This window comes from Ambystoma mexicanum, chromosome 11 (genome assembly GCF_040938575.1).
Source record: "Ambystoma mexicanum isolate Mex_15411 chromosome 11, UKY_AmexF1_1, whole genome shotgun sequence".
Classification (NCBI taxonomy): domain Eukaryota; kingdom Metazoa; phylum Chordata; class Amphibia; order Caudata; family Ambystomatidae; genus Ambystoma; species Ambystoma mexicanum.
This window is the reverse complement of record NC_090934.1, coordinates 576,780,903-576,798,777: the sequence shown is the minus strand read 5'-3', so window position 1 is coordinate 576,798,777 and position 17,875 is coordinate 576,780,903. Positions and strand designations below refer to the sequence as shown.

The following is a 17,875-nucleotide window of genomic DNA, read 5'->3' as shown; positions in this document are numbered from 1 at the left end:
CTTGCCTTGATTCTGTACTGGGCCTTCTTTGATATTTACTGGAGCTCATGCTGCAACAGCCTTTTATAGCTGTTGATGTAATGTTATGCCATGGGCATGGAAACACAAAACATATCTCAAGTAAAAATAATAACTTAAACAAATGCCACCTTTTCAGCTAGCAGTGAATCACACTGAAATAGTGTGACAGGATTTCTGACAATAAACTCATTATTAAATCAAGCAGTGCTGAGAGCACATCTCTCTGTGACCTTCTCCAATCAGGGGTCAGAAGCCACCACTCCATAGACACTGCTCTGATGCACGATTCCATCTTTAGTACCTCTGCTGATCACCTTCATCTCTCATCTGTCCTCATCCTTCTTGACCAATCCACAGCCTTCAACGCTGTTGATCATCCTTTTGTCCTCATGATCCTCTCTAACCTTGTGATCCGGGACATAGCATGTGTCAGAAGTGTCTGCTACATCTCCGATCTTTCCTTCTGCTCCTGAAACATGAAAATATTTTGGTCCAGCCTTTTTCTTTCAGGAGTCCCCCTCTACTTTGTCTGTGGCCCACACATCTGTATTCTCTATATTTCCTTCTCAGCAAGCTTATCTCTGCCTTTGGGTTCTCCTACCACCTTTTTATTGATGGCATAAAATCTTCTTTTCTTTTCCTGTCTTCCCCAGGGACTCCTCCTCAAAGGTCTTCAGCTTCCCTCAGCCATCTGTTACTGGATAACACCTCACTATCATATGATTGGTTACATGTGATTTAATCGAATCCCAAAACATCTAATGAAATTTCAATGAATACAAACTAATACCAAAATAACTAATTTCTTTTTCATTGTTTTTGCCCCCCAAAGCCTTTTTATTTTATTAATACTTTTCCTCCACCCACAAAACCACTAGCCCCACTCCCAACCCCATTTTTAGTTTTTTCCCAAATTAGTTATTTTCGTTTTTGTTGTTTTTATATTCATTATAATTTCATTAGATATTTTATATTCGATATAATCACTTCATACCACACATCCTCTATGGCCAAAGTAATCTATCACCCAGCGCAAAATACCTAACTTCTACTCTCCAAGCAAATATCACTTCCCGCTGACCCCATCTCCACCTCCCCAAGGGTTCACAGGGCATGGGACTCTCTTCAACATCCAACTCGAGCTCCAAAAGGTCAGCTTCTCTACATCCACTGCTTACAGGATCAATTTGTTAACAGGTAGATCCACTCCCCTATCACACCACTAAAACTCTGGTACTTCTTCATTTTAACTACTTTGTGTGGCACCTCCTTGGACTCCATTGCTACTACTTTGCTCAACTTTACAAAATGATCCACTGTACCCGTTATAATCTCTCCTGGTCGATTACCCACCTCTCTCAATTGCTCTCTATGCACACCCAGCCACTCCCCTCACAAACTCCTGCTGCTACTCTTTAAATCTATTCATGGGCTAGCCCCCACTTTACTGGTTCTATCCCTACCGCTGTGCACATCACAACCTACGTTCTAGTGCCTTCACCTGCCTCTCTATCCCTCGCCCCCCATCTGCAGCCTTTTGCTTCTGCTCCTTTTGCTTCCTCACCCCATCACTGAAACGCCCTATGCCTAATAGCCAAATTACGACCAACATATGTGCATTCAATCTGCCCCTCAAGCTCAATCTTTTACAGGTAGTAGAGGCCTCACACTATTCCAGCACATTCTCACCCCCATGGATCCCTATAACCATCCTTAACTACATATATGCAGTTATTTCTCTGTAGATTCTCCTCTGTTTTGATCTTAAACTAGGGCACTGCTTCCTACCCCAAAGCTTGACGGAGGAGGAAGATGCAGCCTCTATCATTACTTTGCTGGTCATATGGGACCCAAGCGTGAACTGAACAGGTACCAATATCTTTTCTGTTTTGAGGGAATTGGGACCTAGCACTACGAATGGCAGATTTCTGACCAAGAGAGCGGAAACGTCTAAACCTAGTGTAATGCTAAGAATTAATCAACAATAGACCATTTTTTTGATCCAGCTAGAACATTTTTTGACCAGTGTCAGGGCTGAGAGTGATCATGAGCCTTCACTCCTTGTTGTTGAAAGTAATATCAATGACTGTAGAGATCCTCCCCTTGTGATGGGATCTGAGGGTGCAGTGATGCCCAGATGGTGGAACTGGAAATCCCTTGATGAACTACAAAAGGCAAAGGAAAGCATGTCTGTGGCTAGGACTGACACCAACACCTGCCAGGCCAGGAACTCTGGCTCGTGGGATGTTTTTTATGTGTTTTTATTAATATGCCGGATACGGTTAAAATGGCCCATCCGGCCACACACAATAATGGGTCTAAGAATATCTACCCTAGGTACTGGTTCAATGACGAGGGAACAATTGCCAAACATACTCTCTTGAGCTCTTGAAAACTCACCCATTAACCCCAAGATATTTGATGTTTGCAGTCAAAAGCTACTGAAATGCTGCAAATAGGTGCAAGAAGGAACGTAAAGGTAGTTATGAGATTTACCTGTGCAGTAGCACGTTTTAAAAGGTGGTGGCAAAGGATATTAGCCAATCCTCTTATTTAAAGGAGGGTGCCCAGACTGTTAACATTTCAAGATGGCTGGAGCATTTTACTTCATTGTATGTTCCTAATAGCATTGATAGAAATACATTGATTAGCCCCCAAGCTTGTGAGCAGCAGAATAAAATTGGTTGGGGTTAATTTCAACTGATCCCCCTATCTTCACTTGTGAGGAGGCCAGGGGCCTTGTTTCAATCCTCTAGCTGTAAAGCCCCCAACCCGGATCAGGTCCCCATTCATGGGTATCAACATGACACAGAAGTCTCTGTTGCCGCTGGAGCCTTCAATGCCATTGTGTTGCCAGTTTCTCTCCTGCCCAGATGGAAACAAGAGATAAGGGTCTTGTCTTTTAAGAAGGGGGTGGATCAGATCTGAAATGGTACTGTCCTATTTCCCTCTTAGATACATCCCCCAACTGGTTTGGAAGAGTAATCTACCTTAAAACCATGGAGAGAATGAAGACTCGTGACATCTTACTGGGCATGAATGCATGGGGTTAACACAGCACATTCTAAATTGAAGATAATTCTGGACAAGTATGTCCAAGGCTATAAGGCCGTAATTCATGTGACCTTTATGGACCAAACCGTTCCCTTTGATAACGTGAACTGATCCATAGAGTGGGCTGTCTTGCAAGCTATAGGGACACCGGACATGCTGTTGTCCCTTTTGTTTGAAATGCACCACAGCCTGGTGGTGAGGGGTAGCTTTGCAAAATATTCACCCCTTTTTTCAATCGCTTGACATGTCAGCCAGGGTTTTGTGCTGGCACGCCCTCTTTTCAATTTATTTGTGCATTTTTTCAGGTCTGTTTTTGGCCTGTCATAGAGCGCCCATGTATACCAATGTGACCTTTAGAAAGTTACAAGCGGTTTGAGCCCATTTCTGCTCTGGGTCTTTTTATGGAGAAAGAAACCTCATCTTAAATTGACACAAACAGTAAACCGCACCTTAATTACCTCGCATGTTAGTGTCAGTAGTGACTGATTGTCTTGTGCACAGTAAGGTCTCACTGTCCTGGGCTACTCACACTTTTTTTCAGCGGACAATTGATGTAACCACAAAATCACAGATAAAAGGCTAGCCCTAATATATTTCTCTACTAAGCTCAGTGCCAGAGAGAACTCTGAGCTGACTAAAGTCTTGCTGCAAAATTACCTTCCTGGTGGCATGCCGGCTATGAATGCCATCTCGATAAGTCTGCTAAACCGAGCCAAAGAGCCACATTACAAACGTTGGGACAATACGTTGCACCTGTTTAGCGTGCTCTCTAAATCGTGTGGCAGAAAAGTCTGCAGATAGATTGCTCTGTGGAAACCTGCCAGAGGAAACACTGCCCACTCGCTGCACACATTAGAAAAAGCCTTCTCTTAAACGTTTTTACAAGCAGGGGTCCAACTCCGGGCCAAGTGGCTTAATTGTTCTGTTCTGACTATAGCAGTCATGTCCACTGGGTCAGACTGTTTTCTAACCATGCTATTATTGCAAGGTCGAATTGCTTGTGCCGGATATAATTGCTTGTTGAATTATAGTTGGCTGAATATTTATTGAATTCAATTATATTGGTTGTTCATTTTACAGTAATAATAATAATGTAGCATTTATATAGCGCTACGAACCCTCAGGTATCTGAGCACTGCATATTATTACCCTTGGTGTGTGGTGCTCATTTATCGACCTCAGAAGGATGAAAGGCTGAGTTTGGCCCTGCCGGGAATCGAACCTGCATCAGCCTTGCTGTCTGACCCTTGACACCTATATGACTGTGTTAGAATGACCACATTTAAATTTGATTCCTCCGGGGTCATTTGATTATGTGATATGGCTGCCGGTATTTTTGTTTTTAACACTGCTTTAAATTGAATTCTGTCTAGTTTATAGAATTCATAAGGTTAATTAAACATTATTTTGTGTCCTGCTTTTGTAGTAACATGTTTTGGTTTATTTTGTGAATACATTTCTCTGAAATGAAGATTTGGTGTGACTGCTCTCTGTTCCAGTTTGTTCGTTTAAGTGCATGTTCGACCCTCCAACTGTCATCACCCAGTTCATTGTCCATTTATAAAAATTCGACTATAAGGCAACCACTCGTTGGATCTCCCTGGGTACCATACAAATATCTGCAGAGACATTGCTAGGGGGTCGAGGGGGGGGGCTGAGGGGGCTATAGCCCCAGGTCTTTTGGTTGTAGCCCCGGATAGAAGCTCAGGGGCTACAACCAAAAGGCTAGGTAGCGCCGAATCCCCACAGTCCTGACATTAGTGTAGCCCTGGATCTTTTCCAGACCTAGCAACACCCCTGTGTCTGCACATACTTCCTGCCGTAATACAGTGTCCTACACAAAGTACGTATTTCATACCCAACCTCAGGCAGCAACTTCGTTGAGTGCTGCAAACTCAATGTTCAGTAAATGAACACTAGGAATGGCAGTTTCCCAAAATCACACTAATTTTCTCACGCCAAAGCATGACGGCAATTCCAAACCCTCTGTCCTCCCCACTAAAAGGGACTGTGCTATTAGTTCAAAAAGATAAAAGTACTGCTTTTTGTATTCTGATACCCTTAATTTTGCCCCCACTAAACCCAATGGGTCTGCTCCTCTACTATCGCATAAGACTGATTTCCCCATTGTCAGAAAATGGGCAGAGCAGTATAACAGAACACGCCATACAACTCCCATCTTGACCCCTCGATATTTTCTTTCCGGGTCAACCTGCATTTCCCTCTCTTCATGAAATCCCGATCTATACCTTTACTTGAACTCTTGTGCAAGAGCGCTAGAAAGAACCCATTAGTCCAACATTGCGGCACTATACAGAACACTTTAAAAGAAATAATGAAGGTATAAATAGAAACTTTGATGTATTCAATTTCAATTCGGTTTTCACTGAAAAGAAATGTAATCCTGTTTGTACTCCGCAATATTTTTTGAACAAGGTAATCCTGCCACTTTTCCTTTTTACTGAAATGAAAATGTTGAGGCGCGGGATTTACCATATGGTGCAGAAATTGAAGGTGGCCGATCTAAATCCATTGTCAGGTTTATTTTCTGTTTCCATGTATTTACATTTCTCAATGTAGTACATTGACCATGCAGCATCTTGGCGGTAGCAGAAGTGGAACAGCACATACCAACTTTGGTTGGGCTGTCGATGATGTATGTAGATATGTTCATAAGCGCTTTGTAAATAACAAATCATTATCATCACCATAGCTACTTAAGTTATAGAGAATAGAGTCATGACTTGAAAAGTGTTTGAAATGTAAGCATCTGTTGAAAAGCTAATATCCACAGACAGAGCATTCCAAAGATGTGTAACTTTGTAAGACAAGATTCTACTACTGAGTTGAATTTGAAGATAAGTTTGTGTAGATAAATGGACACCTCGAGAGGGTCTGAAGCCAGAAGCACCGGGTGTCTGCTACAAAACGACTTGTAGGCCTTGTTTTATATGCCCTTTTCCACAGGAAGCCAATGTAGCCTGTGCACAGCTAACAGTACTGCCACACTAACCCCAGTGTGCACAGCTGATGATGATATTAATGGTTTGTGTGTCACACAGGAGGAATGTCTAAGGAAATTAATGACTACAACACTATTGCTGGGCAGGAGTCGTGTGGCGAACCAAAGGCTTTGCAACTGTTGATTAGGTTGTCTAATTAGGTAGCATTTAACGGTGTAACGATGTTGAATCTTTCTGACTTCGATTCATTGATAGGGACAGTAATGTTGCCCTGCAAAGAGATGCAATACTCTCTCATCGCTTGTTTGTTTGTTTGTTTGTTTGTTTATTTATTTATATTGCGTGCTGGACCCAGAGGTATCAGGGCGCAGTGGTTACAAGAAGGCTCTCAGCTTAGGTTACAGATGACAAGTATACAGTACCAAAAGTAGGGCAATACAGTTACAAATTATCACGTAAGGAGAATAAGAGGTACAAGCAGAAACACTATACAAACATCTTGATAACAAAACTGGAGACTATTTACAATGCAGTAGGGCTGAAAGGCTTAACAGATGGTACTTACCTTATGGACAAAGATTGAGGGTAGGAAGTAACAGAGCGCCAATGGCCAATTGGTTGTTCTCAGTTGCTTTTGGATTTCAGAACGAGGTTCATACAGTATACATTTACTCACACTGGCTGAAGGTGTCCTCTTTTCTTTGCGTGGCATATTCGATGACCTTCTTGAAACAGTACTGAGTGCAAAAAGGAGAGCCATGGCGAAATTGAACAGCATGAGGATGAAGAACAGGGCCTGCTGCTGTTAGCAGAAGGTCACCATTCACTGTGTCAGACATGCGCCAAGTCCTGAACCAGAATGGTTGTAATGAAAGTCATTGCTGTCTTTGATTTAGCACACAGCTGTGTTAATGGGGTCTTAGCAATGCCTTCACTACGATTGAATTGTTATGGTTAGATGGTAATGAGCCAGGTGACCACCAATTAATCCAATTGCTTTAGGAAGAGAAGCTCCAGTGGTTTTGAAGGCACTGTGGAATTCTATTAATTTGAGTTGACCACTAAAAGAAAACGTGAAGAAATGCCACTGGAAAGATATGTCGCCATCATATACGCTTTATTCGGTATAAACCATAAAAGGAATAAAACAATACATTTATCACAAATTACACACATAAAAAACATCCAATGAATCCTTAGTAACACAACCACAATAACATGCATTTAAAAAAGAAGAAGCAAGTTAAAAAGGCGCATCATCATTAATGCATATTGTGTTGCCCTGCACACTGCTAATCCATAAGAAGCAGTGTCCCAAGAGCAGAGGTTGGTCTGCTTATAGGAGCAATGATAGGTCAACTGCTGGGGTGATCATGTCATGATAGAAGATATATCAAATGTACAGTGCTTCGCAGATGGCACTACTTCAGTACTTGACTAGCTTTCTGCCAGCCTGGCAGGAAGAGGTGGGCCTAGTCTTTCCTTGGCCAACCTTCTAGGTGACACAGACTTTGTATTGCCATTAACGATCACCATGAAAATGTTTCATACAGACATGTGATCAAACCAGTGTGTCGAAAAAGATGTACTTCACTGTTCACTCTTGTATCAGACCAAGGTGGTCGCCTGAATAACAGGTGCAGCCATTTATGTTTATTAAGGTACAAAGTAGCTAGGAGCATTCTTATACGTACTCGAGAGCCACCCCAATTGTTTGTGGTAAAAAACCTTCTGATGGAAGATTGCAGCAAATCACTGTTTGCAGATAGTATGATACAAATCATCAATCAATAAATAGAGTGGAAGGGAAACCAAAGATTGCAACTTCCTTTGAACTATGAATCTTCTTTCACATGGCCATGCGCTAATATCCATAATGCTGAGACTGCGCGGCAGTGGAAGGCCACGCCTGCTCGCGTACACCTCAAACATGGCTTGTCAGCTTACAAAAGACTGCATTACAACCTTCAAGAGCGTCACGCCGTTGGTGGAAAGGAAGATTGCTATTAGGTGCTGCAAGCATTGGCTATACTGAATTATCACAGGTGGACTTTGTAGTATCCAAATGTTGCGTATGTTACCAGGTTGACCCAGTGCCTCAATAATGACTTGCTCGCATATTGAAACTCAAGCTTTTCGGATTCTGTTCTTTTGTTGCCCGCTTTGCATTTGATGTATGTGGGGGCAACCCCCAAAGCCCATAATGCCGAACCAGGTGAGTGGGCGATACCTCACAAACCCTGCTCACCTAGTTCGGTATTGTGAGATTTGTCATTTTCTATCATGCCGAATGTGCAGAAAAAGTGCATTCAGCATTTTATTGTGGTTTTTGGTGCAATAGCGTGCAAGACATTTATACTTTCCCTTGCATGCTTCCTAATTCAATCTGTGTTCTTGATCCGTTTGTGACACATGGATTGTATATGCACAGGTAGCCTCTGCTGCCTTTCCACGGAAGTCTGTCGACACACAAGTAATGACTGGGTGGAGCATGGTTTCGTGGGCAGCGATTGAGTTGCAATCCATTGTCGACGTTATCCTCTGGCGACCACAGAGTTGCCTCGTTTTCAAGAAACAAACACAGGCAAATGTTGGTTTACCGAGGCGTGTGAGGGGCCCGGTAGCTGATACCCTACATTCACTTGAACACACACCCTGCATTCATGGTTGCCAGGGATATTCAAGGCAACACACATTTTAAACGTGGTGTGGGAGCTGCCTTGAAGCAAACTCCTCCTTTATTTTTATTGTTCGTTGCCTTTAAAAAGGCAACAAATACAATCCTTTCCTTTAAAATAGTTATAAATATGCCACTTTTTATTTTTAATTGTTAATCTTTTTGAAAAAGATAAAGGATGTTTGCGTTGAAATATGAAACAAACATGAAGTGTATAATATAAATATGCATGCAAGTACTTATGCAAATTGATCAAAAGTTGCACAGCATTGGAAACATGTATATAATATTTTAGAGAGGAGAATATAACTAGTAGAATATTGTAAATAATTGTAACTTTAAATCATAAGATTTTTACATAAACCTCTGCATTGAATGTAGTTTTACACTTTTTTTTGCTTGCAATTTTCTAAACAGGTAATGTGTAGGTTATGTTATTAACTGTCGATAACTTTGGAGTTATTTTGAGAATTTAGAAGTTGGAACTTCTAAAGTCTCAATTTGATAGCAAATTGCCCTATGAAGGCAGCATAAAAATACGTTTAAGTTGAAGACATTAATATGAAATAGCATTGACTGCCTTATATCCTCACAAAGAAAAACAGGTGTGGGGAAATAGACACACTCTGTGTGGGTTTTGCAGCATCCTTGCCATTCTACTATGAATGACCCACAAGGAGCACAGCACAGATTGGGAAAATCTGCTCTGTGATTTTCCGCAGTCTAAGCAGGGATTCTGCATGCTTTACAACTTGGATGCGGGTTGGCCTCTCTGCTACTACTACCTGTTCGCTTGCATTTTCCAGGAGCAGTCTGAGTCAACAAGGATCCACTGTAATGGCAAGCATCATGTGTTTTTCTGTTATTTCGGTAACGGTGGTCAGATTAACAGTCACTGGGCCTCATTACACGGACGGCGGTGGACCAAGGTGCTATTAGCACCTTGGGCCATGCTGGTAAAATACCGGCACAGCCTTGGTGGAAAGGGGAATTACCGCCCTATTCCAAGGTTGGTGGGGCGGTAATTCCCCCTTCCCCCATTGCCCTTCTCCATTCCCATTTTTGCCCCATAGGGCACAATGGGAATGGGGAAGGTGCTAATTACGGCACCGCAAATTGCGGTACCGTAATTAGCTCCCTGGTCCCTTTGCGGGTTGGTTTTTAACGCCTGCAAAAAGCAGCCGTTAAATTCTCCAACCCGCAAAGGGACCTCGTAGTAAGGCGGTAAGTTTTTACCGGTACCGGTAAAATACCGGTACCGGTAAACCCTTACCGCTGTCCGTGTAATGAGGCCCACTGTCATGATGCATGCACAGTGCTTGTCAATGTTCGTGATTGGCGTGATCAATGCTTTTCAATGCACATTCACCCAGGGATAGGGATGCAGTTTTAAGGAACGAAACATGGGCAATGGCCATGGAGATTCCGATGTACATTGTGAAGGGTCATTGGTTTGTGGGATTTTAAAGTTATATCAGTGGTGTGTGGGGGGGGGTAAAGTGGTTTACAATTTTGGAAAGGGATGTCAGTGTTGCTGAGAGGCAAGAGCATTGATAGTGCATCTGCTGTGTAGTGTGTACTGCTGTACACCCACTGGAGTGCAATTCATGCAAAACAGCTTACTTTGCTAGTCTATGGGCCTCATTACACGGTAGGCGGTGAGCCATGGCGCTATTAGCGCCATGGCTCATGCCGGTAAAATACCGGCACCGCCTTGGCGGAAAGGGGATTTACCGCCCCATTCCAAGGTTGGAGGGGTGGTAAATCCCCCTTCCACCATTGCCCTTCCTCATTCCCATTTCTGCCCCATAGGGCTCTATGGGAATGGGGAAGGCGAATTACGGCACCGAGGCGTTAAATCCCCCAACCCGCAAAGGGACCTCATAGTAAGGCGGTAAGGATTTACCGGTACCGGTAAATCCCTACCGCCATCCATGTAATGAGGCCCTATGTCTAGTGCTGACCTAGCAAATATTTCCATAAGACCAGATCAGATGTTAACCCTGATTATAACAAGAAATAGAAAATAATCAATATTATACCTGAACAGCTAGCTATATGTTCTTCCTTTCTGTTCCCAGTAATCGCTCACTTTGGTGGTAAGGGTCCTTGATGCGGCAAACCAATGCTATTGCTTATGAATTTCCCTTTGGTAATATAGGTAAAGTTCAAGGCTTACTCGGAAAAGACGTGAGAGGTCCAAAGCATTTTAAAAGCTTAAAAAGAAACATAGTAAAAGGTGTTACTGTCAAAACCAAGTTATAGACATGCTATTTAGTGATCAGGGCAGAAGAAGATCGCCATCACTGGGCCAAAGCAGACAGGGACGCATATGCCATGAGCATACCTGGTGGGTTAAGCATGTAGCAAGGGCAAGCAGCCCGCATGTAGCATGGCAACGGAAACACCACAACACACCTTCTCCTAAACCATGGTCTTCAGATGTGTTGGACTACAATTCCAGTATGCACTAGCCAGTATAGACAATGGTGAGGGATAATGGTAGTTGTAGGCCAAAGCATCTAGATAGCCACAAGTTGCAGACCCCGGTAAAACACATTTACCATCTCTAGTGGTAGAAGTGTACTGAAAAAAGTAGTGGAACTGTGATCACGGAAAGGAGATGATAGGCGGAAGCATAGTGCAAAATGTAGCAAAGTGTTGGGGCCGGGGCATTGCAATAGTCTAAGTGACTAGTAACTAAGGCTCCTATTACAACTTTACACTTGCACAAGGACATAAATGGACAAATCCTCTATATAGAATCGTGAATATGGTTGCAAAAAGTAGAGGAATGGTAAACAGAAAAAAAGAAAGGTAGTGGAACGCCGCTCCCGACCGTTCCTGCTCACTTCGATCACAGCCATCTCCTTGTAATGACACCACAAAACGCTAACAATAACTAAGCAGTAAATGAGGCACGTTAGGGTGATTACCACCTCTACCGGCCTTTATACACAGGGCGTGCCTCATGCCTGTTAAGAAGAGCTTCACGTTCTTCCTTCAAGAATAACGCCTTCGAGCAGGGGTGTTGCTAGGTCTGGAAAACATCTGGGGCTATGCTAATGTCAGGACTCGAGGCTAGCTTGCCTTTTGATTGTACAACCAAAAGACTCGGGGCTATAGCCCCCAAAGTATCCACCGCCCCGCCCCCAGCAACATCTCTGCCTTCAAGCTAAGTCAACACAGTGTAAACGGCGTATTAGTAAAACGATCATCCTCAAACAAAACCTAAGTCTGGATATCCTTAAAAATCACCCACAAATATTAGAGGCCTGGTGTTGTCCGGCTGTCAGTTTTTGATTGTGTTCCTCCTCCTACTTGTGATTATACGGAATGCAAATTTGTACATACCACTATGTTTAAATTTGCCATAGCTTTCGGCCCCAAAAATGATATATCCTGATAGGCAAATTGTCCATCAAGTAATCTAGCATGTGTGGGACCGACTCTGATGGCTCCTTTTCCCCGTGTTCTCTGTACACATGCCATCTCGAGCTAGCCAACCTTCGAAGCCAACCATGCTAATAACATGCACGCTGCATCCTGTAGGTTTCTTTTCTAAATTGAAGAAGCCATTTAGGTTGGAAGATGCATCGTTCATATGCAATAAAGTGGTCACATTTTAGATGGTTTGTGTTTGAAATGGCACTGATGTTCGATCTGATCATTCTTTTACCGCTGTCTTTTCGCAGGTGTATCACATTAACCAGGCCCGTGGTCTTATGCAGAAGCTGAATTCTGTTATACAGAAAATTACCGAACCCATCCAGCCAAGGGTGGGAGGAAGCAAGTCTATTACGGTCAAGCAACTGTCCTACCCTTTCTCCAGGGAGAAGCAGCACTTGTAAGTTATGTTATCTTTTAGGGTTGCATATTGGGGCCACCAGTGCTTACCAGATCCCCACTGATGATGGATCACCCCAAAGTGGAATAAATGACCTGTGTAATCAGAGATATAAATCATTACATTATCTAACTATATAGCCCATATTGTTTTTTACCAACAATTAATAAATGGTATCATCCCAACGCATAGAATGTTTCTAAAGGTAGCAAAAAGGTTTTAAAACAGAAGTATGGAAATCTATGTTCTCTTTCGTGTTTATTGCTTAATGGTTTGTAGATTCTGGAGTGAATTAATATGGAAGATTTTAATGAGCGTTGAATGGCCAGATGTGGATTTTGTGCAATTTCCAATGGTTTTTGCCTTTTTTCTAATTGTATTTTAATGCTCAAAGAAGGTTTTGTTTCACATTTTCAGATGCAACCTCCAAGTTAAATTCAAAATCTATTTGTGATTTCGAACCCACATGAGATATATTCTGGATAGTAGCTGGCCTTTTCTACTGGCCTTCTGTGCATTCTCAGGTAGTTAAGCCTCCCCATGCGTCACAGGAAGAGCACACATGTATGCACATTTAATAGACGTAGGTCATGTACTCTCAGTGCTTAATTTTGCAAAACAATAAGTGCCATGGCCCAAATATTTCCTTGAAAGCCTGTGACACATTGGGGCAGGCCGATGAGCGCCATGGCTGCCTCCACCCAGAGCTGCCCTCCACAGTATCATCATATTTGGGGTTAAAGCTGAAAGTCACACCGGCACATTGTTGATGCACTTTCTATGGCGGATATGTGTTTTGCAAATACAAATCAGCAGAAAATATCACATGCTAGTTATGTCTTGACATTAGACACACGATTAAATGCTTCTTTAAACACATTATCATGGTTATCATCTTGCAATGATTTATTTGGTGGCAAATGGAACTTATTCACCATCTAGCCACAGAAAACAGCAAACATGCGTTCCTCCTAGGCTTAATTGGTGTACAAATGCAAGCCAAAGTTCAAATGAACTCTTCTGTCAAACACTGCAACAAAATCTTCTGGTGTAGGTTGGCACTCAGGACAGGCACCCCTCCTCGCCACTTTTCCCTGGTATTGCCCTGAAGTTTACTCTGCTGGCTTTCTTGTTGTCAACCCTCAGCCTGCTGTGTCATTGCTGCTGGTTATTACAGTAGTGGAGCTACATCAATCTTATGCAGGCTGACTAGAGAGGTGTGCTAGCATGGCCAGCATGAGTGCATGGCATTGCCAATTTCCACCTCATTGGTATTCATGAAAATTCATAACTCGCACTGCCTTCCTTATTGTGGGTCATCATTTTCAAGAGTTACAATGAGCCAGCTCGGGATGCAGAGACATGTGACCAGGGCCAACTGTTGTTACTTGTTTTGTGACTAATACTGATTGACAGTTAAAGTAATAAAGTTGTTAAAACAGTAAATCATTATTTAATTGAGACTGGGAAAATAAGTGCAGGGGCTCAAAAATAAGTGTGAGGGCTACAAAATAAGTGCCTGGGCTGAGCCCTGGCAAACACCCCCAAAATTAGGCACTCTTCAACTCACACCAACCGTAGTCGTGACTGTATGTCATCAGGTAATGTTATTTCCAGTCCTGGTTTACCCAAAAAAAGTTAAACCATTCCATTCTGTGAGTAATAATCTTGATTAACTTGAATTGCCCAAATTGGATCTAAGCACCAGATACCAACGATTTGTGAAAGAAAGCCCAAGCTTTACAGAGACTCATCTGGCTATTCTACCTAGTTGTCAAATCAGTGGTAGGGAAAATAATCCATCCAACGCCCCCGGCGTGCATTGCAGAAACAGGATGTTGCACCTAATCCAGTGTGAATCATTCTTTACGCAATGCACTAGCAAGCAAAGGGGGACAGGAAGGGAACGGCCGGTGGAGGGGAAAGTAAGGTGAGTAGAGGGACATCAAGCCGAAGGGGTCAAGTGGACTGAGGAGAAGAGGGGAGCAGATGGAGGAGAGCAGTAGCAAGGATTACATGAGTTCCCCCGGATTTGGTGGATGAGAAGACAGCAGGTTGGGAGTCTTGGTGGGGTTTGGAGGGGCAAAGGCAAGTGGGAGGGGGCTCTGGGAGTGTTCCTCAGAGAAGATCAAAAGGGTTAGAGAGGTGGGTGGGGTACAAAAGATGAGAAAGGAGCCGTTTCACAACTCCCCTTGCACACAATTCCGAGTCAGAGTTGCAAAATGGATTAAATCAAAAAAGACCACCTACAATCTCCTCCACATTTTTTGTTCTATGGCTCCCGGTGCCACAACCCACAGGTTGCTTTCTGCTGCCTTAGATTACCCCTCCACCTTACCATTAGACCTAGAACATGGTTCGCAATACTTCCAATTCTGAAATTATCTCTACAGTTTTTTTACTTTGGTTCTTTTTGCATTAAGTTATTTGTTTAACCTCAAAAATGCGTTGTATCTCTGCCTTTATTGCTCATACCAGGTCTCAACACGCGTGGCACTAGTTCACCTTGTAAACCAATGGCCTCTCATGGTGAATTGCTATCAGCATTTGTAATTGTAATTGAGATTTGGATTTCTCTTGCCAGTCCATTTTTGGTCCAGCTGGGCCACTGCCACTTTCCCCAAAGGTATTCCATTGGTTAAAGCTAATAAAAGGCATACCCACTCGAACCTCAATGTTGTTTTTACACTTGTGCCAAAACCTTCTGGCAAGACTTTGGGATTTATCACCTGAGGGAACCTCAAGTATGCAATTTGTCTCCAAGGCAAAGTTGAGCGTTTGTGTCAGAGACCCAAGGGGCTTCTGTTTACGGAGTCTGGGGGGCCAGGGCCCTCCACCTTTTCACAAGTTCTTGCCCTCGTCCTATCACCACCAGCCCCTGGTCATGCATGTATGCCTGCTCAATGCCAGGCTGCACTAAATAAGAGAGTGAGGACTGAGAATGGAGCTGCATATTGCCACTGCTGATGCCTCGTCATTCCCCTCTCCTGTTATAAATCAGGAATACCACTAGCACACCAATGAAAGGATACACTTGGAATTCAAAAACGGATACACGAGGGATCGTTGAAGCTGACCCAGGGTAGAACGAAGTCTGTCAATTTCAGACCTTCCAACTAATGTCCCTCTCTAGCTAGAACAGTTCACAGCCAAAGGGAGTAATTAGTGGAAAGTGCGTTGTAAGGAATAACCACATAATTGTAGAAAAGAAAGTAGGAAGTATTTAGAAACTGGCTCAGAATGTAGACCACAACTATTAGTCTATTTGAAGGACACTAACCTGTTCCAGAGGACAGTCACTTGGGAAATCCAATGAACCACTAGAAATGTCAGGGAAAGGAAGTTAGTAGGGAAACTAACCCGAACGGAACGAGGGCCACACTAGATACGGGTTGGTGCACACAGGGTAGCGTCCATAAAGTCCAATGCACTGTCTCCTGAATGTAGATCAAGGAAGTGGAGGTGATAATCAATGTCCAGGTGAAGTCCAAATGGAGTTGCCCTTGGGAAGTTCGTAAACCACGAATGTCCAAAAAACAGTCTTGGCAGGAATCCTTAGTAGGGAGGAATGGGTTGGTATTAGAGAACTTAGAACAAAACAAAGTGACATACTGGTATCAATACCGGAATCGCCTTGCCCTTGATGTGCAGAGTGATTAACTGCAAATGGCACAGAGCACACTGAAAGCGGTGTAATGCAGGCGCACGTTGCCGCTAGGGAATGCGATGTGAATGGAATTGGAGCTGCCGGTAACCAGCTCTGTAATTCCGCTGCTCCAGAACGGCTGGACGGCGGACGAAACACAGCCGAGGAAGGTGGGGAAGGGCTGGCTGCTCCGCAAGACACAGGAACGGCTGGACGGTGGACCAGACACAGCCGAGGAAGGCGTGGAAAGTCTGGCTACTCCGAACAGAACAGGAACAGCTGATGAAACTTGGATGATAAGGACCGCTAGGAGCGCGGAGGCTTGGATTTGAGGAAACAAAACTCTGAGCTCTAGGACGTGGGAAAACCATAATACGATCAGAAGCATCGTATCGCAGAACGTAATGTGTTGAATACAGGACACGTGATACTCGCGCAAGACGCATAATGCTATCACGTGACTGGAATCAAGAGGGTCACGTGGCATGACCAGGACCATCAGTGATCCTATGACGCGCATGTAGAATGGAGCGAAATTTTCATATGTAAGTAGAAAATGAAAAAACGACATGCGCTGTATTACACTAAAAACAACAGTATGCAAACGTTTGACTTAACGTGAACGCTTGCCAGGAAGTTTCTCAAACAATCTCCAACGGGTATAGAAAGGCCTGGCTGTTCTCTGGACTGTGTGAGCAGGGAAAACCCCCTGTCTAGGGGCAATCTGAGTGGAGGCCCTCTGAGTGATTGGGGTAACAGGTATGACATCTCCTAACCAGAGTGGGCTATCTCAGTGTAATGCCTTTTCATGCATTTCATCATTTCATAATTAATTCTGGAAACCAGGTGGAATTCATCAATTTCAACTTGATGCCATTATATGTCACTATAACTAATTGTGTTCAAGAATCGTTATATTAAAAGAGGATGTAATATTATGAGTCACTGCTATTTTTTAATACTCTCTGACTCATAGCCAGCCGACAGCCAAGAAAAGTAATGGGAAGGTGACCTGGCAAAATATAATCCCAAGAACCCTCCGAAACTCTCCAAAGTTCCTCATATTTTAGCAGTTATCCTTTCTAAGAGCATAGCCAATAATATTTCGCACTCAAAGGGACGTTCTAACATTCATAACACCATTGCATCTGTATTGCCAAGTTACTTTGTGCATTTGAGAGTTCACAGATATAGCACCTGGAGACCGTATTGGAGACACATTGCACCAGTGCAAGAGATATTTTGCATGGTGGTAGCAGAAAAATGCCATAGTGCAAAAAACCTATTCCCTCAATAGATTGAAGTAAAAGGGCAATGTTTGCCCAAGTCCTAACATGGAATGGAGTTACAAATATGGCAAACTTTCCCAGGGGCAGAAATGCATTGAAAACATATCTTCTTGCGCTAGGGGAGTGTTGCCCTAAAGCAGGGGTGCACAACTGATTTTGACAGAGGGCCGAAAGTACCTTACATGAGGGCTATAGTGGGCCGAAAAGTAAAAGTGGGCGGGGCGGTAGGCGGGACATGTCAGGAGGCTTTTTCAACCCCCAATTTGTATTAAACACATGGAAAAAGATATGTTTTTGAGGGGTAACGATTTTTATTGCATTTCAAACTTACATTTTGTACTACACATTTTCCATTGCTATCATTTATTTCGATTTAGT

At 43.2% G+C, this 17,875-nt stretch overlaps 1 protein-coding gene across 5 annotated transcripts in view; it reads left to right on the top strand.

The window, feature by feature from the left end:
- Nucleotides 1-17,875, top strand: part of ANO1 (anoctamin 1) — an 802,432-nt gene that overhangs the window by 513,718 nt on the left and 270,839 nt on the right. For all 5 annotated transcript variants that reach the window (XM_069623444.1, XM_069623442.1, XM_069623440.1 and 2 more), the window contains one exon: nucleotides 12,411-12,562. In XM_069623444.1, the coding sequence (XP_069479545.1) occupies nucleotides 12,411-12,562 (152 nt within the window). The remainder of the gene's footprint in view (nucleotides 1-12,410; nucleotides 12,563-17,875) is intronic.